Raw genomic sequence first — 25,500 nt, forward strand, 5'->3', positions numbered from 1 at the left:
GATCGATGTGAAATTATATACAATTTTATTGTAAATTCTGTGAATCGACATGGACTTCGTGTCAAGTCAAATGTTTTTATCGACACATTAGTGTGCTGCGGATATATATTGATTTACATAATGTTGTCATTATTAGAAATCTGTGAGAATATCTTAAAAACATCTAAAAACGTAACTTTAAATAAAAAAAAAAAAATTATTTTTTACAAAAAATTACAGTCACGATTTGAATTTTGATGTTGATGGGAATCGAACCCGTATTAACTAATTTCAATTAAGTCACTTCTTATATTGTAAATATAGTTTTTAAATCTTGAACTATACAAGTGACAAATGCCAACTTAAACTGTTATTAACATTGTTTTTTGAAAAAAAGTTAAGAATTTAGTTATTGCTGCAAAAATACCACAGATCAAAGCTTTCGACTAAAAACCATATTTTGCACTTTTTGCAATATCAACCTATCTATTATTATTTAATATACAGGCCAGTTCAACAACCTAAAATGGAATAATTAAGAAATTTAAATTCCCTCTCAGCATCTTAAATCCCTTAATAGATGCAAAATTATGATATTATCGATTATAAACTTCACTCCATCCTCAAAATAAACCTCTCGAGCGATGACTGGCTTGAGAAAATTAGTTTTAAATTCAATTATCCTCAATTAATTGATGATTGTTTGTTGAGAAAAAAAAAAAACAACAAAAAAATAATACATTCAGGCAAAAGTGATGTGATGATAACAGGAAATGTAAGCATTGATGCCTCAAGCATTCTAGAAAAAAATATCATCACAGAAAAGTTTGTTTTTTTAAAGCTTATTAAAGAGGGCGGGCGTCTGAGGATTTCTATTCAATATTATCTCTTTTTTTTTTCGGGTGGGTAAGGAAAGATTTTATCATAAAAATTTTGTTCCTTTGAAATTGTTCTTCCCTCATAGAAAAATGTTAACAGATTATTAGGAAAAAGTTTAAGGCTTCTTTGAAACTCGCTATTGATTGTATTTTTGGATATATTGTTTCAAGGTCCTTTGCCTTTTAATCTCATCAATTAATGTATTTTTATTTATTAAAGAATTTTTTTTACGATATAAATTCCTTTAAAAGTTTTGTTCCCAAAATGTAGCTGGTGGGTCAAGGTATGAATAAGCATCGAAGGGGGGGTTGCTTGGCTGTTGGGATGGGCATGTGTTATGAAAGTTATCAATTGCTTAAGCCTTGAATTATGGCAATCTTTTAAAGACTATTGTTAAGTTTACATTCATACTCTAGTCAAGCAGCCCCCCTCAGAATCATACCCAAATACCTCTCACCACAACAATATCATTTATAAACGCTTTTTTGACCTTTTTTATTATTTTCCTAAATTATTTTACGTCTATTCAATAAATTCCTCTTTTTTTTCTTTATAAAACATTCTTTGATATTTTATGCTTGGTATTTTAATATCTAAATGACTTATCAGATCAACATAGAACGACTAAAATGTCAAGAAATATTCGGTCATCGATAAAATGTTTCCGTTTAGCTCCAAAAAACCTCACATGAATTACAAAATGCATTTAAAATTTGAGAATTAATTTAATTTTTTTTTACACTATCACAGATTTCTTTACACAATTACTTTCAATTTACAAGATTAAATAGAATTGATTGTTTTTTTGGATACAATTAACATTAGATTTATTTTTTTTTTCTTCGTACTTAGCTTCAATCTTAATCTCTACATTTTGTGCAGCTTGAGATTCATGTAAGGTTGAGTGAAATAATTTTTTTTTGTTTATCACATGTCTGTTTTTGTCAACTGTTCGTTGTACTGAGGGCATTATGGGATAGAACCAGATGTTCAGTATCTGGTTGGAGATTTGCAAGCGAGGTTGGTAATTGAACTTTTCTGTTGTATTAATTTGTTTTTTATACTTTTTTGTTTAGCTGTTTAGTAGAACTGGTGTGTGAGACATTATTCTGGGTATTGTGGAGCTTTGAGGTTAGGATGAAACAGAGCTTGAAGTCGATGATTTGTTCGGATTTTGTACTCAAGTCCATACAAAATTTGAGCCGACTTCGAGCTCAGGGATGAAATTTCTAAAGCAAATTCAAGTTTGACTTGACATTTAAAGTAATTAAATTGAGACTAAGTTGCCCAAATGGAGCAACATAGTCGCTAGGACACTGTACCATTGTCTTGTCGATCGAAAACATCAATAACATGAGCCACAGTGTGTCAATCACGCTGAAAGGGAGGAATCAAGTCAAAAAGAGTAAACTAACATCACAATTCAGGCTATTACATGGAACCAAGCTTGCAAATTCTCAAAATGAACTCAGGAGCTTCAAAAAGTTCAATATTTCATACCGAATTTCCGTTTCATATCCCAAAATACCCCATCATGCATATCCTTTACCTTCTTAATCGTTACCAAAAATTTCTTGACATTAGGACAATTTTTCTACATGTCTTAAGATCTAGATCACAGTGTAATCCGAGTTACATGCATCAAAGATGCAGCTTTTAAGGAGAATTTGCTGTTTTTTTTATTCAAGCATGTAAATTTTAAAGCTTTTTTTAATCGTGGCTTTACTCGGGCTCAGAATATGAAAATTGTAAAGAATAATTTGTTTTTTTTGGAAGCTTTTTCACTCACGAATTTCATGTTATTTTTCTATGCTGAAGAGAAAAAAGACTTCTCTTAATATCTGTTCCTTACACATCGTCCTCAAGATACGGTATCATTGATGTTGTTGGTGTATTTGATTGTGATGGACCAGGAGGTAATTGTAAACCTTGTAATTGTTGTGCCGTCATTGCTGTTGAAAGTTGAATGTTATCAAATGCTGGCGGTAAAGCAAGCGGACCATAACTGAAATGTTGATGCTGTTGCTGCTGTTGTGGAGATGCCATCATTTTTGCTTGTTGTATTGTTAAATTGTTTATTGCATGCACTAATTGATCCAATTTACGGTCCATTGAATTTAATTGTTGCTCAACACGATACATACGTGCACCGACAGTCATTGGCTTTACATTACCAATGCGATCAATTCCAGCAAGATATGAGCCTGGCTTACCCAACGTTTGATCTAATCGTCTTTGTAATTCCTGTCATGTGTAAATACAGAGAGAAAATGGATTGTATAATAATAATAAATTTTTTATGTACAGACCATCTGCTATAAATATGACATTCGTACCTTTATCCTAACCATCATATTGAGATGACCTTGCGAGTACTGCTCAATAACATCACGCACATCATATGGCTTTCTAGCCTGTTGAAATTTTCGTCTCGCCACAAAATATTTAATTTTTCTAATTGCTCGAATGGCATTGCGATGTGCTTCTGTCAACCTTTATATATACACAAAAAAAAAAACATATTTTGGTACAGTTAGACCTGGCTTAATAATTTTTTTTGTCGTCGTCCACAAAATAGAATGACTTACTGTGTCACTCGAGCCGGCTCAATGTCTTCATCACCTTCTTGTTCTGCCTCTACATCATCGCTATGTGTCTCTGTCACGGAACTTGTTTGGCTGACAAATGGTTGTCGTTTCACTCGACCTTTTATCCGTGGATGATAAGTTTACGTTTTTGCGTGGAATTGAATATAACAAAAATTTGAGAAATTATTTCCACTCGGTGGTAAGTGAAAATTGTTATTTGAATATTGTAGTGGGATTTGAGTAACTGTGGGCCGCTTTTTGTATCAGATGACACTTTTTTCTCGTTTGACAATTTTTCATATTGAAAATTTTCTTGTTTATTATTTTTATATCCTGATGAAAAGGCAATAATAATAATTCAGGGACTCTTTTAGATGATATTCAGCATAAGACAGCCTTATATTCTCCCAAAAATAATATTTTTCATGCTTGTTTGAGCAACAAGTTTAAATATTTATAAAAAGTTTAGTAGGGACTAAAGCAAACTCATGGGGGGAAAAAAATGAGAACCAAGCACATTATAAACATCATCGTCAAAGAATGCACAAGAAAAACAAAACAAAAACGAACTTTTTTTTAAAGTAATTTCAACAAAAAAATCGTTAAAGTTTGTCAATGATTTGTAGCTTCATTGCATGCACAAAAAAAAGTTTAGTTTCGTAAGTAAATGAAAATTGGTGCTCATAAACTCAAGGTATTCAAAACTCATAGGAATTGTGTCACTTTTGATATTCCAGACTGTTGTTTATTTTCATAAAAAAAGTAACTTTGACTTGAACATCAAAGCTTGAAAAAGCACTTTTATGTTATGATAAAATTTTTCCTTACTACCTTACCGTTATGGATTTAAAGCATAGCAAAATCAGAAACTTAAACATTAACGCTGATTCAGCTTGACATCATTTTCACACTGGCGGCAATCATTAAGCAAAAAATGAAGCCTTTTTTGCATAAGAAGAAAGGAGAAAGTTTTAGTTCTAATGGATTTTACTGGTTGAAGTGATGAAAATGTGGTTTAGTTTGTAGTTTGACGGTCTGCTTGAGTAGAATAGGAGTGAAGGATTTCGCTTCTGAATGGTACAGAGATAAGGTCGAATTTGGATAGGACACGCACTTCGAAAGAATAATGTCAGAGAAAATGTCATTGCTGGGACAGAATCACAAGTTTGTTACACCACCCTTGGTTAGAATCCTCAAGATAAACGGCGACCAGAAGCGACAAAAGCTACTTTGAGCAGAACAGTGATGAAAGAATATCAGCTAAACGTGAGGACAGAGAATTCGTACAATCTAGGTGAAGGAGCCAGCAGCAGAGTCAATTGGAAGGCTTTTATATAAACTTAGCTCCACATGGTTCAGCTGATGAGCTGAAATTTTGTTCTGATTCGGATTAAACCTTTATTGCGGTAGTTCCTTACTACACTATGAGCTTCTTAGCATAATGTGTCCTACAGTGCTTTAGATAGTGTAATAAGGAGAGAATGCTAGAAAATTAAGCAATTTTCAATCTCAAATCTAGATATTTGTGAATTATTTTCGATTAAGATCTTAAGACGTTTCACCTGACTAAAATCTCCTAATTTTGGAGCTTCAGCTTATTAATTTTTTATTGGTTTTTCGGAACTTCAAAAATCTCAAATTTTACTTCATCATAGTTCATAAAAATGCGTCACTGTCGCCCAATCTTCCCTTCACTTTAGCACTAATTTCGGTTTTTTTATTTGTGTTTCATGTTTCATGAATATATATATACTGAATGCTTGTGATAAGAAAACTTGTATTTGTTGTTTCCTTGTTTTTCAAAAAAAAAAAGGAAAATCTAACTCAGTAAATTTATTTTTTACAATCCTGTCGCTTTTTTATCGATTTTTTTAGTTTCATTTAATTTTATTCTGTTTTATTTGAAAATCCCCAACTTATTGAAAAATAAATTCAAAATATTATGAATCAACAGGGAGAGTCGCGAGTTTATAAAATAATAAAAAGAATGTCAAATATTTTCGTTCTGAATTTCATATTTTATTAAGGTCTGCGTTTATTTCTCAACGTCAAAAGATTTATTGTGTATAATAACTACATTCTTATTTTTTTTATTACATTCTCGTAATTCATTTTGATAAATATAATGATTATGGAAAAGTATAAGAATGTACACTATTCATATAACTTTGAATGGAACGAAATTTGGACATTCACAAATTTTTGCGTTTCTTTGTTTGCTGGCAAAATTGGCAGTCTTTGTTTGGGGAAACAACATTTGTCGAAGCTGTAATGAATACTGTTGATAATATTGGGCTATCTTTTTTTTTATTATGGAAATTTTTGGAAAGTTTGCAGTTCGTAATGAGAGGTACATAATTACGTGTTTGGATTTCTGTTGAGCTTTGCTTTTATTGACATTTTTAAAATTTGATTTAATTGCAGTTCAAAGGATTGGAAGCATTTTCTGATGAAATGCTGATGTTTAGTTAATGATTTAAGAGTCGAAACAATAGCTCAGAAGCCTCATAATTGAAGAAGGTTCTGTCTATGCCCTTGAATTAACACCAAATCGAAGCCACCTCCGGCACTCATATAGAAGCGACTTCCATTTAAAGTTAATAAAGTAACTTTGATGGAGGTTTAAAAGCTCCTTGGAAAATTTTTCTTCATTTCTGCCACTCGGGGTTGTAATAGCACTCATTAGCAAGCGCAATGCAAGTCCATTAACCAGATTCTAACTCAATGAACAGACAAAATTGGTTTATTTCAGGTACAATATTAGTTAAAGATTTGAAATCCATTCCTGGAATATCAACTCTCCATCTCTGTTCCTTACTCCCTATTTTGGAAGAAACTTTTCAACTTGCCTGCGTTTTTCATGAACAAAACTCCAAAAATTCCCTTAATCACTTGCGATTCTTACAAAAGCATTCAAACTCCCTCTCAAATAAATTTTAGCTACACCTCTGATGCGCCCTTGATGCATCCATTCTCCACAAAACAAATTAAACCACAAACAGCACCTATACTACAGTGCAAACTCCTTCAAACATCCTTAGGCCAGCAGTATCAAAACTTTTTTAATTTATCAGTTGAAAAAAAGTGAAATCTAATTGAATTTTTTTTTGTTATCCCCTTACAATCCAACCTTGTTGTGCTTTATAATATAGACATTCATAAAATATGAAACTTTTCAATATATCCAAAGCATGATACAATGTGCGAACAAGACTACATTGTAACAGCCTAATGCTCAATGCATGTAGTAGTAACAATGCGAATTATTATTTGGTTTATGTAACAAAGGAAAGGGAGAAATGACTTTCCATTCATTTCATTAAATTATAGCCCACAGTTACCAACAAAAAAAAAATTTTCATTTAAGTCTCCATTTTCATAAGAGAAATTAATATTATTTTTCTTGTTTGGAGACCTAAAAGCTTGACAATCGATTACGATGATTTGACAAAAAAATGTATGTAAATTGTAACTTAATTACCTGGCGCATGAGGCTCGTCCATATAATAAATGACTTCGCTTTCCGTCTCTTTTGATAATTGTGTATCGACATTTGGTGTATTGGGCATTTCCGTTACGCTACCGCCACCCGATGCCGGACCATCATGATTTCGCTCGGAATTCGGCACTTCCATACGATTTCGGGATTTTCGTCTCTTCAATACGGATGCTGATCTTCGCGCCACCTGCACCATCAGCGTCTGAACCAATAATATTTCAAACAATACAAACAACATTGAACACCAAAGCGGACACAACATCCAATGAAAATAAATTATTTAGTGAAACTAATATTAAAAATATATAAAAGAAGATTTTTACTTCTTCTAAGTTATTTTTTTTTTTATATTTTTTTGCAATTTTGATAACAGAAAAATGTATGGATGGTGGAGGACGGGAAAGTGAAAAAGAAGAAGAAAATTAAAGCTAATGATAGTGAATGGGTGAAGCATATCGTGAGTTTATTGAATTTGGAAAGTGGAAAATAAAATGTCGAGCCATGAAAGGAAACACTGAATATAAAATTTCTTTTTTTCCTTCAACATATAACAACAATATAGAGCGCATTTTCACGAAATACAAAACATATAAATTTTTGAAAGTTATGACTTAAGTTTATGATTATTGCTAATGATATAGTTTATGACTCTCGAGAGTTAGCTACTTTGTTGAATTTTAATTTGCTTAAAATTGTTCTGAACATTCCGTGAGGGTTAAAAGTGATTAAGTTTGTTGAACTAGTGCTGTATTTACACACATATAAACTAATATAAAACGTAATTCAACGAAAATAAAATGCGTTTTGCTTGAAAGACATAAAACATGTAAATGGCAGTCACAGAGTAGTAATTTTGTGAAATTTCTGGAGAAAAAAAGTTTTTCCTGTGATTGCATAAAAGTGGGTTAAAAAGCACCGCTTAATCTACTGTTCTGAAAAGATGCTGAGGGAGAATTCTGACAAATCCAAATATATATATTAAGGAGACATGGCGAAATAAATCTTTAATATTTCTCAAAACTGTTTAAAGCTTTGGTCCTAGTCTGTTAAAATAGACGACCGAACCTTATAACGTCATGTGACAATTGCGAAATTGCTCTATCAGGCAAAGAGACAGGTTTTAAGTACCGTAGTTGTCTTTCTGAACCAATAAAGCATGCTCTTTACCTATTAGGATTGGTAACCTTTTTCCAAGCGTTAACATGACACTTCCCTCTAAAACAGTGTAATAACTCACACCTATTGTTGTCATGAGACATCAAATATACCAAAATATCTGAAATGTTTGGGAATATTCTCCAATCTATGTCAACTAGAGCTCGGAGTCGTCTTGTTTCGAGAAGTCTACTTGATTTGGATTTGGATTTTGTATGGAAAAGTCGACTTTGAAAAGTCAGAATCAAGTCTGCTCAAGTCGACTTTTCCATAATAAATCCGAATCGACTTCGAGCTCTGCTCTTCTATCTATGTCAACTTACTAGTCAACTATCCCCAATTGCATCCAAAAAAAGTACATAGCACCTCTTTTTCAAAATGTTCCTTTATTTCCAATCTATTAAATAAACTTAAAAATCCATAACTTTCAAATCACATTTGGACAGATTACCGAACAGACAAATTGATCAAGAAGATCAACCAAATCATACAAAAATATATGAATATGCGCTCTATATAATTATGTATACACTATCAACATGCAATCATAAAAGAAAAAAAAAAATAGAGATGAATGAGAAGATAAAATGCTGTTTTTAATTTCAAAGTGAAAGAGAAATTGTGAATTAATATTCTTTTATTTATCCATGACTGAAGTTCCAAAGAGAAAATAATCACAGTTCTCTCATTATAAATAAGGAATTGATATAAACGCGTGTATATCCTGGAAATATATATTTTTAACATCACGCCTGTCTCATGTTTTGATGGAACACGTTTAACAAAATAATTCATGGAAACATTTTTCTCCCCTCAATCTCCTTTACCGCCTTTACTTTCAATTGTCGTGACAGTTGATATGTAATTTTACTTATTCACGATCAAATCAAAATCAAGAGGGTACAGAAACATCAGTTAAAAATAACAGAAAGTAAAAAAGTTTTTAATTTGAAAAAATAAGATGAAAAACTTTATGTCTTCTTGGCATTTTTCAAAATGCTTTCCATTTCTCGTTTCTTTAGAAAAAAAGGCAAGAATGAAGTCAAAAAAATATCTTATAAATAAAACATAATGACATTTTGTACTTTCAAACTTTTTTGTAATGCCTCTTAATACTTTTTTTAACTGGAAATTTGATATGTGGATGTAGATTTTTTTGAGGATATATAAATTAAAGGATTGCGGAATATGCTTGACTAATCTCAGAACAATTTGAAAATTTTTGTGTGGGAAATGTGATGGAAATTTTTCTTTAAAATATTTATGTGCTAAGGAAGGCTTGATATTATGATGATATAGAGAAGATATACTTTTAATCCGTATTTTGAATTGTTTGATTCTTCTTGACTGTTCTTGACTTTTACTTGGTATCTTGAATGCCACAAAGAAAGGGTAATATTTATAGTAAGAAGCAAATGGAGCTATTGAAAATTGACGGGACTCTGGAATCCATGGAACAAGGACATTTCCTGCATTTTCTATGTGAAGATTTTGAAATAAAACTTTTATTGTATTATTCGACTGTATCTCATATGCAGCTTACCCAAGGTGCAGGTCCGTAATTTTGGACGAGCTCTAATTTTAGCGTTTTGTTCGTTATTTTTCTAAAAATTGAGCAAATCGGTCAAATAAGCAGTTCCTTTACTACTTATGGTATACTTTAGTCTATTTCTTTGAGTTGTCTTCTCCTTTACTGAAATATTTGTAAATGTACTACAGGTCATCCTCTTACAATCTACATTATTTCAAAGCAATATCTTTAAAGAACATCCCAAAATTTGCATTTAAAAGCTAGAAAGGACCAGTGATAAATTTAGAAGGTTCATTTGCAAATAAAGGTCTACAAGCCAGAAATGCATGGTCTGCAGCCTTGTAGAAGCTATTAGAAACAGCCGAAATCTGTAGATCTGCACATCTAATAAGCAGGAACTGCAAGCGTGCAGTTATTGGCCGAGACCTTGAAAAGTTTCTTCTGTTGAGTTTCGAACCCTTGATTGCAGGGTAGAGGATGGCAAGAATAAAATATCAAAATACTTAACAATTTGCCATCAAGCCACTTCAAGCTCTACTCTGAGTTCTACTTAAAAACATACAAGAACACTAGAAATTAATTAAACTTCCCACCATAAAGTTCCAAAATCATGTATCTTAAAGCATATTAATCATACAGTAACATACTATGTATGTTAAACTTAGCAATAACCTTTGCCAACAGCAGATTTCACCCACTTTGACGTCAATAGTGATTTTGTGCACAAATCTTCTCAACCTTGATTAAATATGAATGATATTTCAATATCAACGCTTTGTCCTTTTTTTATATATTTTCTCAATATAACAGACACACAATTCTCTTTCACTTTACGTTCTATTTTTAACTTAAAATGATTTAATGCCAAATAAGATGAATAAAATAATAATCGTGCAAATGTAAGACGGATAAAGATGGAGGATAGAAGTAAACGGAAGGGAAAGAAAATGAAAAGGAAGAAATGAAAAACATTTATTTTCTTTTCTTTGTACAAAACCATAAAGGTTATTGCATTAAAAAAAAATTTGTATATATATATTTTAAAAGAATTGTTATTTCCTCTATTGGGAATCGATAAGTCGGTAATACTTAAATTTTTTATTCATCAAAATGTCAATGGTATGTAGTTTGGGGAGCTTTCGGAACTAAATGGAGTCTTTATGTAGTTTTTTTTTCTTCTTTTGTTCTGTAAAATGAACACTTTAAGTGGCATTAAATTTATTGCTAAGCATTCTTCAGGTGATGAATGAAACTGTGTTATGAAAAATATGCAAATTTAAACATTGCACCGAGGGATGTGCTTACCAAATGGATAATAAAGAATTTATATCATTTTTTTAAAATAGTAAGATAAAATGGCTCTGTTGGATAGATGGTATGGTATTTGGTAATTGAAAAGATATGGAGCGTTGTTAGGTTGAAGTCTAGTTTAAGATGATTTATATTTTAAACTATGAATCAGTGGTGGGCAACCTATGTGTGGCACAGCACACTGAGTAAATCAAAATGGTCATCAAAATTGTTTAGAAATGCCATGAAATGTATGAAGTCATGTACGGTTTCGGTCGAGGCTTATTACAAAGGTGTGCAGCGAAAAATAAATGGTTGCCCATCAATGCTAAAGACACTGCAAACAGTAGCTATATAGTAATATTGTTAAATTTAGAGTTTCGGTTGTCATGCTTGGTCTAGTTCAGTTTTTAAACTTAATAAAACAACCCGATACACTCGCAACAATCCAAAACGAATTTTGCAAGAATTTTTAAGGAAACTAGACCAGATTTTTCTCTATACTGCACAACAATGGCAGCATAATGAAGATATTCATATCATTTTCAACTAGATAGAGTTTCTTTTTAATTATGTCATCAGAAAATGAAAGTTTTTTTGATTAAAACTGCAAAATTTAGTTCTGAATACTACGAGGATACGTTTTCTTATTTATTAAAATGTTAAATAGATTGGTGGTTGCCACAATGTCAGCAGTGAAGTAGGGGTTGCGGCATTTTCTTTGTAGGATTTCTCATTGTCATATGTATATCTATATTGTGTCTTTTTTTACATTGTTGTGGCGTTCTGGGCACAGATTTGAAAGAGTATTATAAGAGTATATCGATTCCTGCTACGACACATGAAACCATAATGTCCTAGAGTTTAGACCAGAGTTTGAAGTTGAATTAGATTTTGTATGGAAAGGTTGGTTTTACTCAATTTAGAAGTTTAGTAGACTTCAAACCCGAGCGATACAAATGAAGAAGGCTCTGCTAAACCTCTTGTATTGATACAAATGGAAGCTACCTCTATGTAAGCAAATGGAGCCCAAATGGAGCCAAATGGAGGCAAATTTCATTTGGTATTAATAAAAGAGGTTTAACGGAGCCGACTCTCAATTGGTATTAATAAAATGCTTTTGGAAGCCTTCTTCATTTGTGTCGCTCGGAAACCTCTGCATTTAAACTCTTAATTTCTAATTTACTTCAAACAATAAAAACTACAAAAAAGACTTCCATTTTCCTCAATTTTTCCCCAATATCAAGAAAAACATTTACTGTATGAATTTACCATAGCAAATATCTTTGTCTATATTATATAAAGAATTCATAGTCGCGTGTAATTATGGTAAAAGTAGCGACAAAGATAGACGAAAAGTTATGCAAACATTCCCTTGTGAGAAAATAACACATAAAAAGCAATATTCTACAATTTTTTTTTCGCTTTTGCTGTATATATTTTATATAAGAATGCATTCTCTACACAACAATAAAACATATAAATAAGTATAGAGAAACTCACACAGCCATAATTGAAGGCAAAAGTTTAAGATAATAGAATAAATTTTTAGTAATTTTTTCTTCAAGCAAATTTTTAAATTTTTTATAAATTTTGGACAGTTTGTTTATAACAAAAGAAATTTATTTCTGTTTTTTTGGGTGAATAAATACCTAAATGAGAATAAATTGTCATGCAAATATGCTATGTGATAGAATTAAAGTCTTTATTTTCTGCATTAAATTATATCCGAATTTGGTTTTTTCAATTTATTTATTCATATTTATATTTTAAAATCTCTTATGGCTTTATTAGTTTTGTGTATGGAAATGAAAGTTATTGATTTGGTTCGACAGGAATAAAAAAAAAATATAAAAATTAATCCCGGATGAAAATACTCGAATTAATCTTTTTTTAAACAAACTGAAAATCATATTTTCTTTTTATTTGTGTAGTCAATCCTCAGTATCAATAAAATTTACGAATGAAAAATTCCTGAAGTGAGGAAACATATCTGATTCTTTTTTGTATTCAATTTATTCATTGGATTGGAATGATTTGTGTAAAAGTATTTGAATGCTGATGTAATCATGATTTTATAATTCTAGGAATAAGATTATTCATGTATTTTGAAAGAATTTTTTCTAATTTTTACAATCAATTGAATTTGATCTGAAGAGAAATTTTGTAATTAAGTTAGCAAAATTTAACTTTTTTACTCTAAAAGTTTCTCTAATGATTTTTACTTGGTGGTCAAAAATTTTAATTTTGTTCAATCGAAATTTAGTTAATAAAATTATTGTAAACAAACAAACATTTACTAAGAAATTAAATAAATTAATTGATTTGAGTTCATAAGAAAGTAGAAAAAGTTTGAATTCTGTGCGATAAACATTTTAAGAAAGGAACGAGATTAAATGAATTTCTTGTGAATTTTAATAAATTTTATTGAATCTCAAAACAAATTTTCGTACAAATTTGTCAATATTATTTGAATTTTGAAAAGTCGTAACTAAAATTTCTTCTAATTTTCAACCAGAATGACAACAATTTTGAATTAAAAACAGATTTTAAATCAAAAACAATTCTCGATTTTCAAACATTTCAACCAAAAATGTTCATTTAAAATTTAAATTCAATTGAATTTCAATTGAATAAAAGGATCATTATTAATTGTTTATCAGATACCGAGTATTTGCTGTTATGCTAGGACAAAAATAATATTGAGATGTTTACGAACAAAAAAAAATTTTAAATGAAAGGATTTCACTTCTTTCTTAGAAGTAAGTTGTTTTTCTTCTTTTGTATTATTGTTCTATTTTAAATTCTTTTTGGACTTTCAATGGAATTATAAATATTTAAAGCTTAAAAGGTTGAGACCATGTTGAATAAAATTCAAAGTTTTTGAAAGTAAGATTGAATTTTTAAAGTTAGAATTATTTTAATAATTTAAAATATAGTTTAAAAGGGAAATTTGTTAAATTAAAATCAGTATAATAAAGAGAAATAATAGAAAACTGGTGAAAATCATGAAAGATGAAGTTCGAAACTTATAAAATTTTACATTTTAATAAATATTCCCTATCTCTTTTTGAAAATTTTTTTTGGAAAATAATATAAAATGAAGAAAACTTTCCGAGTGTGTTTTATCCCCAAAAGGAAAACTGAAGTGAAATTTCTAAAATTTTCGATTTTTGGACTCTAAAAATACTCCAAAGTCCGACTCCAACGGAGTTTTGCCCTTTTTGGATCATTTAAAAATCAAACTAATCAAAAGTGTTCAAATTACATCGATTGTAATACAATATTATATGAATGTTAAAACATATTCTATTTTAAAGAATGTGGACACATATCCACACATTTTGCAAGTACACCAATTTCAGTTTTTAACTACCCTAGTCACAAAAGTACTTGCAGATCGAATATTAGAAATTTGAACTAGTGTTTCTCAAAATATATGTAACTAATGAAATAGATCAACAATCAGTCCAACTCTTAATTGACTTCGATAAGCTCTTAAAATTCGAATTACATGTTCTACTAATTGCTTTTTTGGACGAAAAATTTATCCCGAGTAATTTGATAATGTTTTTAAAATTAATTGGCACAATGAAGTTTTGATGAGTTGTTTTAATTTTGACATTTTTTCGGGTTCATTTTGATTAGATGTAGGGAAAGAGAAATTTTTTATGATTTTAGGTGTCTTGGATGGTGAATTACTTTTGGATTCTGTTCTGCATTTAGCTTATTGACTGAAGCAGCGAAAAGAGTAGTGGAGGCGTAAAGGCTAAATGGTCGGATAGTTGATTCTGACGACTTGGGTTCAATTCTGAGGAAAATAATGAAATTTTGATGCTTTTTTGCTGTTCTACATAAGTCAATTTGGTTTGTGTGTATCATGACATACAAATTAAGGTTAGGAATTTAACATTAATATATTCTGGATCATGTAATTTGTTCAGTTGGGAATCTATCGCCTTCAAATTAGCCCGTTCCCTAAATTAGACTTTAATTAGACAACTCAAATATATTTCAAATTAAAACTAATTGCTAGCTTTTTTCAAAAATTATTTTTAAAGAGATTTAATTGCTATCCTTATTGAATTTTTAAGACATTTCAATTAAGAGAATTTTCCTTAATTATTATACTTGAAATTTTCACTTTTAATTACACTTTGATTTTCTATTATTGAAACTTCTTTCAAAATACATGAATTTATATTTGAACAAAAAAGTACTTCTAATCATGTCTGTTCAAATTGATTGAAAAACTTACAAAACCAATAATTTAATAATAAATAAAAAGAAATCTGTTTTGAATTGTGTGCTCAAATTTCTCTATAGATCAAGTTTTTTTTCCGGAAATATCAGCAAATTGTTAAGAAATAATACATGAATAATAATGCAATATGAACATAAATCCCCAATAACAAAAAATTTGTTCTCCTTTCAATTTGAAACTTTCTCTTTTTCCACTCGAATCTCAACACATAAAACACAAAAAAAAAGAGAAAAAAAAAACTTTTTCTTCAATGATTCATGAAGAATCAGTGTGGTTTTTATAATAAAGGAGATTATGTTGAGCTGTTGCATACTTTTTTTTCCGTATTTCATATATCAAAAAAAAATTGTATTAGTTCGGAAAAAAAATTTAGAAAATTGTTTATGTGCTTGAATAGATAAGAAGAAATATGGATAAAAACAATATCAAAAGATTAGTGATTTTTGTGCATTAGAGTAGAATGTTTATCCAACGTTTTCCAGTTATGTTTAAAGAATAAAAAATTTTATAGAATAAGAAGAAAAGGATTTAAAAAAAAAAACTTTGCTTGAAACAACAAAAGCACTTCTGCTATATTTTTTTTATCATAGTTCTTTTTTCTTGCATTATGATTACTTATAAAAAGTTTTAGAATAAAAAGTTTTAATGGACTACTTTGGAGCATTTTTGGTAGGCAGATGAAAAAAAATTAAATTTATATGAATATGGATATCTTGAGTGAAAGTAAACTACCTCATTAACATAGTAGTAAATCACAAACTTTACTTTGTAAACATTCGAAGTCATATAATTTACTACGTAAGCTTAGTAGTATATTACGTAATATCCTACGTAAACGCAATAGTATGCTACGTAATTTACTACGTAAACGTAGTAGTATGTTACGTAATTTACTACGTAAACTTAGTAGTATGTTACGTAATTTACTACGTAAACGCAATAGTGTGTTACGTAATTTACTACGTAAACGTAGTAGTATGCTACGTAATTTACTACGTAAACGTAGTAGTACGTTACGTACTATTTACTATGTTAAATGTAGAATTATATTGCGTACTATTTAAATGTAGAATTAGTCCATTTCTCTATTAACTATGAAAAGGTTACTAAAGTAGTATACTTTAGTAGTACACTAACGCAAGCGTAGAGGTTCACCATAAAATTAATTATGAAAACTCATAAATTTCCAACGCACTTCACTAAAGCAGCAAAAGTTGCTGAAAAAAGTAAACAAATTCTAATTTCCACTAAAAAGTAAAATCAATAAATCAACATCTCAACACCAAAAATGCCCCAAAAAGTCATCCATCTAAAGGTGACTTTTATTGCTAGAAATTTTCTTCAAGACTCAGAAAAAACGTACAAAAAATCGTATTTTTGCGTGGAGAAAAGAAAGACAAAAAAAAGTAGTAAAAAAAAACAGTAACAACTCACTAAAATATTTAATCACATACCTTGCCTAGTTGTGTTGGTAAAACATTAGTGTTTCCATTCGAGTCATAATTGTTATTGCTTTGCACGTATATTTTCCATGTTGCTTCGCTATTGAAACTTTTATCAGCTGCATAACAACGCCACAGACATTGTATGAGCATTGCTGCTGCCGGTATTTGACGATTGAAATGTTTTTGTCGTTGCTTTTGTTGAACTTTTAGTGCGAAACCTGAACCCAAAATTCCCTATATAAGTTTGCAGAAAAATTAGTGACTTTTAAACAATTTGCGTGTTATTTTGCTACTCACAGCAGGCAGTGCGAAAAATGATATGGCAAATACACTAAAACACGATGCCACTATCTTTCCCATCCACGTTTTAGGCACAATGTCTCCGTAGCCTATGGTTGTAACTGTTATTACACCCCTATTAATTAAAAATAATATTGGATTTTTTTATAATATTATTTTTCGCTTCATTTGTGTGCTTTTACATGACAAAATCAATGAATGTGGGAAATCGATTATAAATTTACATTGATTTTTTGCTGTTTTATGTTGACTTTTAAGTCAGTTTATATTTTATAATTCTAATTCAAGGACTTTTATCCAATTTGATTTACATCAGATTAAATATGGATTGTGTTGCTTTGAAATTATTAAGGATGATATTATTGGATATTTTTTATATTATGGGAACTTGTGTAAAGTTATTAATTTTAAATTATATTGCTTAGTCGATCGATTAATAGATTATTTATAGCTAGAGGCTTACAGAACCTTGCAGAAACTTGCTAAATTATTTATTTTGTCAATAAATGTAAATATAATTTCGCTTCAATTGATGCAAACTTTTGCATCTTAAAATTTGAATTTAAAATGTCCGTTATCTCTTTTTTGCAACATTCTTGCATACAAATTGCATTAAAAAGAGCAAAAAACATCAAAAAATAATCCAACATAATGGATTTTCCTTAAACCTTTTCCACAAATGTCAATCAACAACAGACTTTCCCACACATTCACATATAATCATGTACAGCACAACAAAAATTTATTCTCATTTTCCTTTCAAATTCAATTGTACATGAATTGAACATTAAAACTTACCACCATAGAGCATCAGCATAGCTATTGAAATGATCCTTTGGTGTGTCTTTCGGATAATCTTTTGTATCGTCTACATAATCCTTTTCAGCAAGATATACAAAGTATGAGCTGAATATTAACCCGAGAAATCCAATATATAAGGTCGTTATCAATTCCTAATGATAATTTAAGTAACAAAAGGACATGGATGGAAGATAAAAAAAAAAAAAATAAGAATGTACAACTTTATGTGACAAAGAAATTTTATTTTTGTGTGGTTGAATGAAGTAAAAAATGGCGAATACAAAAAGAGTTGACGGAAGTATGGAACAGAAAGGAAGTGCAGGAAGCGTATTTTTTTTCGTATCATAATCAGGATTTCATTTCATGTTGTTCGTTAAAAATGACGAAGTTGTGAATGAAGCCGGGGGGATTATAGCCTGATAAGTCGATAAAAAAAGCTCAAAAAAAAAAATTAAGGAATATAAATTGATTTACCGGCTATCATTCACAGGAAATTAAAGTTGATTTTCACTCCCCTCAAAATAAACCGCTTATCACACAATTTGCTGTGGCTAATTTGATTAAGTCTTAAAATATTTTCACCTTAAAAAAACACTTTGCACGCTGGTTTCTTTTCGTGTTATTCATTTTTATTATAATTAATTTCATTAGCACCATGATTATTAGTCTAGGGTGTTCATTATATCCTTAATTAAGAAAATACGGTTAAATTCTAAATTAAGGTTCAGCTATTTTGGAGAATCGTTTGTGCATTTTATTGTTAATTGTTACTGTAGGGCAGTGTTGTATAGACTGTGAAATGCGACACACATTGATTAAATTCCGGAAGGCTCTGACCGGAACCGCATACGACTTTTGATTCATGGAATTTCAAATAAATCAAACTAGTGTGCCATGACTCACAGTTAGGACAACACTGTTCTATGGTGAGCAGGGCATCTGACTACACCTACATAAATGCTTCACATTCCAAACGACACAAATGATGAAGAAAGCTCTGATATAGCACTTGCTCATATATGTGAATATTACACGGAGTCGTCCTCAGAGCTCGAAGTCGAATCAAATTTCATCTGAAATCATGTCAATCTGGATTTTTTTCAAACAAAATCCGAGTCGATTTTGAGCTTTGGTCGTCCCTAAAGCTCCTCCTTCACTTGTGTCGCTCGGGCATCTAATTCAAATTTACATATTTACTCAATGAATCCAAGATATGAATTTGTAAATTCAACATAATAATTTTCCAACATTCCATAAATGATTTTGAATCAAAACAATTCACTATGACGTCTGTTTGAGCTATGTTTGCCTCAATAACAGGTCAAATTTCAATTTTCTATCCAAAAAAATATTTTCCATACCACAAAATTTCATATTAAATTCCACAAAAAAGATGAAGAAGAAGCATTTCCATACTCCATCAACCATGCCATTTCAAACCACATAAAACAAACTCACTTGTCGATGAATAAACACGACAGAACCGAGAAGCCTCCACGTTCCACCCTGTCGATCAACATGAAGCATGCGGAGAATTTGTAGAAATCGAATACCTCTTATCGCACTTGTCGCAAACACTTGCCCGTTGCTTCCAACTGTGAGTACAACAAGTGATGCTACCACAACAATTAAATCTGTTTAAAATTGGAATTTTTAAAACAAAAAAAATTGTGGTATTTTATATGTTGACAATAAAAAGGTAGACTATAATATTTACCTATAATACATATCGGCTTCCTTACAAATCTTAATCGACCACAAAATCCCATATATTTCGATCGACAACCTGCTGACCACAAACGTACAATATATTCTACACCGAAGAAGAAAACTAAACATATTTCCGTCCAAAAAAGTGTCTCGTTTGCAAAATCTTGGTATGTATCTATCGTTGATAGGACACTAAATATTAAACAGACGACTACGAGCATAAATCTGTAAAATAGAAACATAAAAAAAAAGATGTTAATTAATTAATTAGTTTTTAAAATTAGATTTCGGTTTTTGTGGAGAGTTTTTGTCATGCGGAAGACGAAACATTGATTTAAATTAGACTGTAGTTGGTAGAAGATTATGTGTTTTAAAGGGAGGTAGCAGAGCTAAATGTTGAAATGAAATGCTTAGTTAAAAATAAAGCTTGATGTTGAATTAAATTTTGTATGAGGTAGAGTTGAATTTGGTCGAATTTTCCATACAAAATCCGAGTCGACGTCGAGTTCTGGTTTAAAATATGTCGATTTCATGAAAATTCGAGTAGGCTAAAATTGGGGAGATGTCGATTAGGGATTGTAGTGCCATTCGGCCAAAGCTTTGGAATTCTCAATGCACAGCGCCATGATGTCGATCAAAAACCATCTGTTCAGCGCTTTGGAGCATTCTATACGCAGCACTAAAGCGTCGAATCTGCCATTTGGCCAGCGGTTTGGGACTCTCCACTCGTAGGACTAGGAACATTATTTCATTATTGAATTAAGAAGAAACTAGTCGACTTCAACTATGTCGACTTCGAGTTCTGGTAATTAGGGATAAAGATAGGACTTGTTCACTTATTACATAGCACAAAAAATCGAATTTTTGACCTTCTTATTCCCTCCGTAACAGAATTTTCATTCTTTGAGGCTCAACTACCCTCCTGTCGCTAAAAGAGCGTTGCGTAATAAGTGAACGGCCATGTTAAAATTGGTGATAAATCGATCAATCTCCAAATTTTCCTCTCCTGCAGTCTTTTTCAATTTATTTTTAATTCCAACTTCTTGCCCTTCTCCTCAAAAATTCAAAGAACATTACATTTTGGAGCTTTAAAAGGAGAGCACCCCTATAAACTTTTCTGGATATACTCCTGCTTAAAACTAATGTTCAACATTCTGGTTACTATTAAAATTAATATATGAAAATTAGATTTCAAATTAAGCTTATTAATCTTATAAATATATATTGCAATACTTCCATAACAAAAACAATTTCTTAGTCTTAATTATCCATAAAATACAGTAAATTAAGAAAATAAATATTTAAACTTCATAAGTACAAAGGAGCCTTGATTAAACAAATCACAATTAAAGCTATATTAAATCCCATTTCTCACAATATCACAAAAATTACGAATCACAGATTTTCTTTTTCCTCTCTTGCTGTATTTCCTTTAATAATTGAACAATCCCTATATCTTAAATGAAAGAAAATGTTCACACATGTTGCCACATATATGTCTTTTTCTCATTCATACATAGATAATGTTACAGTAGGAAAGAATCTGTTGCGTCAATGGATAGTCTCAAATCTCCAGATGCCTCATTTTCTTTCGAATCTCTTCTCTCTCTTATATTTTTGTAATAAGAGAAATTACTCATGAGGGTAATAACAGAATTATGCCAATCATTACATGGATATCATGTACATTACATCCAGCTTGAGTAGTCTAAGTACCTTTATTAATTATCCTAATATTAAGATAATAAATATGAATGTGTGATTCTCTAATGGGGTTCAAGTCCTTTTTCTTGGAATAAACAAAAAAAAAAATCTAAGCAGCACTGCTAAAATATTTATAGTCATGGAGACAGTTGGGAGCTTAAAGATGTTTTACAGTTCAATATCAATAGGAAATTGGAATTTAAGATGTTAAGCTTGCTGTAAATCTTTGTGATTTTTCTTCTTCTTCTTTATCTTGTTGGGATGGTAAGTTGTTAGACTCGTAAATCAGCTTAATAGAAAAGATAGTCTTTGTGATGTTTGGGAAAATTTAAGACTTAAATGAAATCTTGTTGGTCAAATTGAAGAGCTGTTGACACAATATTGTGATATTATTTTCAAGGACATCCTTGGACAGTTCTTTATTAAGTCGAGTGACACAAATGAAGAAATCTCCGTGACAGAGCTTTTAGGGGTCTAATAAAGCTCATTTATTAACACCAAATGGATGTCACCTACCACTTGGTTGCTAAATGGCAGTCATGTGACTTTAGTGAAGCCTTGAAATCTCCCTGATGTGTTATTGATTGAATCTTAATTTGTGTTGTCAGACTATATGTCTTAATAAAAAGTTCTAAAATGTCCAGTCGTCTCTGGGTCAGGATATTTTCGACAAACTTCATCGAGTTGATTGACTAGGAAAAGTTCATTAAAATTAAGACTATCGACTATCTAAGCTTGGGGAGGGGCAATTAACGTTAATAATAGGTTCACGAATTAGGGTGGGTCATATCTCTGCACTCAGCAGACCTACAGTTTATAATGAGATTAACACCACTCATTTGAATTCATTACTGACTATAACCTACAAAGGTAGGCTGTGAGCCGCAATTTCACTACATATGATTCGAAAAAGAACAAGGGGAAAATTTCTCGGTATGAGTCTCGAACCCATGCTCGCAGAATCAGTATTCGAATTAGATACTCAAGGACTAAACCATTCCGCTATCAAGATACTTCGATAAATTGACTTAAATTTAGTATTACGACAAAGACAACTTCTGGCAACACCCCTACTCTATTCATACATATTCTAAAACTCGGTAACAAAACTTTACTACATCTTAATCTAGAAGTTTTTTTGCCTTTCCATTTGTGGTAAAACTTGGATAGCACATCCCCAACTAACAATAAAATTCTATATTAATTATTTTTTCCTTTAATTATAATTATTAGCTTTTCTTTTGTCCATAGATTACAGCTAGCTCATTACCCAACCCAAAATACTATAAAAAAGAAAAAAATCCAACCCTTAATAGTTATCAGCTATCAGCAACAAATTAACCTAAAACTTTGTAATTAAATCATGAATTTTTAATAGCTAAAAGGTGTTAAAAACTACATCCACATCCGAATAAAAAAAGCCAAAAACATTAAAAATTAATGCATAAAAAAAATGAGAGAGAACTTACACAGCAAAATGGTATATAAAGCACAACCATCCTCCGGGATGTTCAAGAAATACATAAAGTCGTTCTTGAAACGTTTTACCACGTCTATGATGAAATATATATTTCGCTTTAAAAGCTTGATCTATGGGAAGTGCTATTGGATAATATGGATTATCAACTGTAATGGAAACAGAAGTAAATAGTTAGTTTTGTTATGCTGCATTAGACACGAATGTAGTAAATAATGTTCAATATTCTTTACCTCCTTCAATTCCCTCGGTAGCACCATCTTGAATGGCAATTTCCTCATCTGGATTGCCTTGATTAACTCCATCAAGTATATCAGCAGACGATTTCGATCGTCCACGATTATGTTTTCGCATTGCTATCGGAACACGTCGATGATGGTGCGCTTCAAATTTTGGGGTACGAAAATGCCTCAGGAACTTTAAACCATAAGGCGATAATTCAGCATTATTAAAATTTGACTTTTTATCATTTTGCAGTTCAGTTGTTTCCATTGATGCTTCAACATCATCAGCTAAATCATCTTCGGATGCTTGCAATGTTGAATATTGTCCACCACCATACGGCGATTGACTTAATACATTATCAGCTGTTGTCACCGTTGTGACTGTCGATAAACGATTTGCACTACCTTCATTACTATCACTATTAATACTTGTTGCTGCATTGCTACTTAAATTACTGAATAAAGATTGATCACGTATTGGACTTTTGAGTACACTCAATACTAAATCATCGGATGCTGTTGCACGTTGTTGTTCATTGTTACCAAACGTTGAATGTATATTCATATTTTGTTGCTTTATAGGATGTAGATTATGTGACGTTATTGAATGAATATTGCCGTATGAATGATGTCTCGGTTGATTATTTTTAGCATTAATTTCCTGATTTAGACGTAAATTTCGTGCTTGTCTATAGAGAGTTTCTTGCTCTCCCCGGTTCATTGTTATCGTTTTCGTTCCCAAAAGCACTGATAACATTTGATTGTGTTATTCACTATGTTTTATCTACATCACAGTCATATCTGTTGCACATATTCGAACGAAACATTAAAACACATAATTTCGATTCTATTTTCGTGCACATAATTTGACTTTACACGCAACTTTTTTCTTTGTTTCTGGCCTTATTTTTTTTTTTCGGGTATAAAAAAACAGCACACAGTCACACACACAAAACAATGGAAATGACTTAAATAACTTCAATCATATCACAATCGATTACTGACTAGTTTTATTCCTCAATTATGTTGCACTGCATGCAATCCTTACTGATGTGCTCAATGGAGCTTTTACTATGCATATAAATTCAATCATATGTGCTTTTATGCTGTTGAAGTTGAGAGAACATTAGCATTAATCAATAAAATATGTTTTTTAAAATTCAAGAACAGAACAGAATCCACAAGTGATACTTTTTTTTTGTGTGTTTTCCATTTCAATTACAAATTATTTTATAGGATATTGAAATGTATGCTGAGTGGAAGTAACAAACAAAATAAAATATGACTTTGAGTTGGGATTTTCCTAAAAACAATATTTTTTCTGTACGCATTTATGAATAAATTTGGATTTCATTTGATTTGATTAATAAAATTTAAATAATTGTCTAGCAGAGTCGTTTGTTGGATATAGCTTGAGGGGTTCAGTTTTTTTTATTTAAATAAACAATTATGAATTTATGTGTTTATAATTTTGTGGTTTTAATTTGTTTGGGATATTAATTATGCATGTGGATGTGATGTATGTCGTAAAATTTAATTATAGGATATCCATTAATATTTTTTAATCGATATTAAATTAAGGGACAGATGATTTTTTTTCGTCAAATTTGTCATGAATATTCTAATAAGGATTGATGAACTTTGATGTAAGGAACCCCTTATTTGTAACGTAGCAAGTGAACGGTCCCATAAGTAAATATCAAAATGTAATTATTATTCATTTATTTCCAGCTAATGATGTATAACTGTGTAGAGTAGACAAAAATAAACAAAACTTATTGAACTAATTACAATTCACAATAATTTGGTCGGATTTCTGTGTTCTATTTGATTTTATTCGGGTGATTTCCATAAAGTGGGTTTTCCTCAATTCGAATCATTCAGTTCCGATTTTAATGAAGTAATGCAGATGTTAAAAGTTTAATGTTTTTGTCAGATTTAGTGGAAAAACTACTCAATGAGTCCAAGTGTCTCGATGGCGGAATGGTTATGGCTTTCGGGACTTTGCATACTGATCCATTAATCAAAGGTTCGATTCTCGGCATGGGAAAATTTTCACATGTCCTTTTTCGAATAATATGCACTGGGATTGCGGCTTACGCCTTTCATTTGAATGCTACATGCAGTAATGTCGTAATAAACTGAAGGTTTAGGCTTGAGTACGGTGCTTTGACGAACCCTTACTCGTGAAACGCATCTAACGCGAAGCTCTAGATTCAATAGCTAAGGGGAAATTTAGAACCCCGAGCCTCTCAGAATTCAAATTTCTAGGAATTGATTTAACGATTCAAATGTATTAGACAAATAATAACAATGATGGACAATGATAATTTTCACAAAATAAACAAACTGCCATGGGATATAAATCTGGTTCCCCATTATACATATTCCCAAAATCAAATAATCCATTAAGTCCTAAATTTTACTTCTAATTAATTGGCTCTCTATATCAGTAAATTTCAATATCATACATATATTATTCATTGTGCACTTATTATCAATTTATCAACTAAACAATTACGACTGTCTATCTATTAAATTCAGTCAGGAAATATTCGGAAAGGATGTAACGCTTAGGGACCGTTTAGAGAAGAATGAGGACACTTAGGGACGATTGAAGACACTTAGGGACGATTGAGGACTCATTTTGGAGC

At 30.8% G+C, this 25,500-nt stretch overlaps 1 protein-coding gene across 2 annotated transcripts; it reads right to left on the reverse strand.

Moving 5' to 3' along the window:
• Nucleotides 1–1,673: 1,673 nt before the first annotated feature.
• On the reverse strand, nt 1,674–23,924 carry LOC139098261 (potassium voltage-gated channel subfamily KQT member 1-like). 2 transcript variants are annotated; one of them, XM_070650397.1, is made up of 11 exons: nt 22,856–23,924; nt 22,615–22,771; nt 19,449–19,666; nt 19,190–19,365; nt 17,729–17,883; nt 16,928–17,045; nt 16,640–16,864; nt 6,928–7,132; nt 3,447–3,564; nt 3,195–3,351; nt 1,674–3,102 (listed from the first exon to the last, which is right to left on the reverse strand). In XM_070650397.1, exons 1-11 carry the CDS (start codon nt 23,601–23,603, stop codon nt 2,707–2,709), a joined length of 2,673 nt encoding a protein of 890 aa, XP_070506498.1. In that variant the 5' UTR covers nt 23,604–23,924; the 3' UTR covers nt 1,674–2,706. The 2 variants fall into 2 exon arrangements, with proteins under 2 accessions (XP_070506498.1, XP_070506496.1); XM_070650395.1 differs by having other exon boundaries at nt 6,928–7,147.
• Between the last annotated feature and the right edge of the window lie 1,576 nt (nt 23,925–25,500).

The sequence above is a fragment of the Chironomus tepperi genome, unplaced genomic scaffold (genome assembly GCF_022539635.2).
Source record: "Chironomus tepperi strain 1889 unplaced genomic scaffold, CSIRO-AGI_Ctep_v1 contig_445, whole genome shotgun sequence".
NCBI classification, from domain to species: Eukaryota; Metazoa; Arthropoda; class Insecta; order Diptera; family Chironomidae; genus Chironomus; species Chironomus tepperi.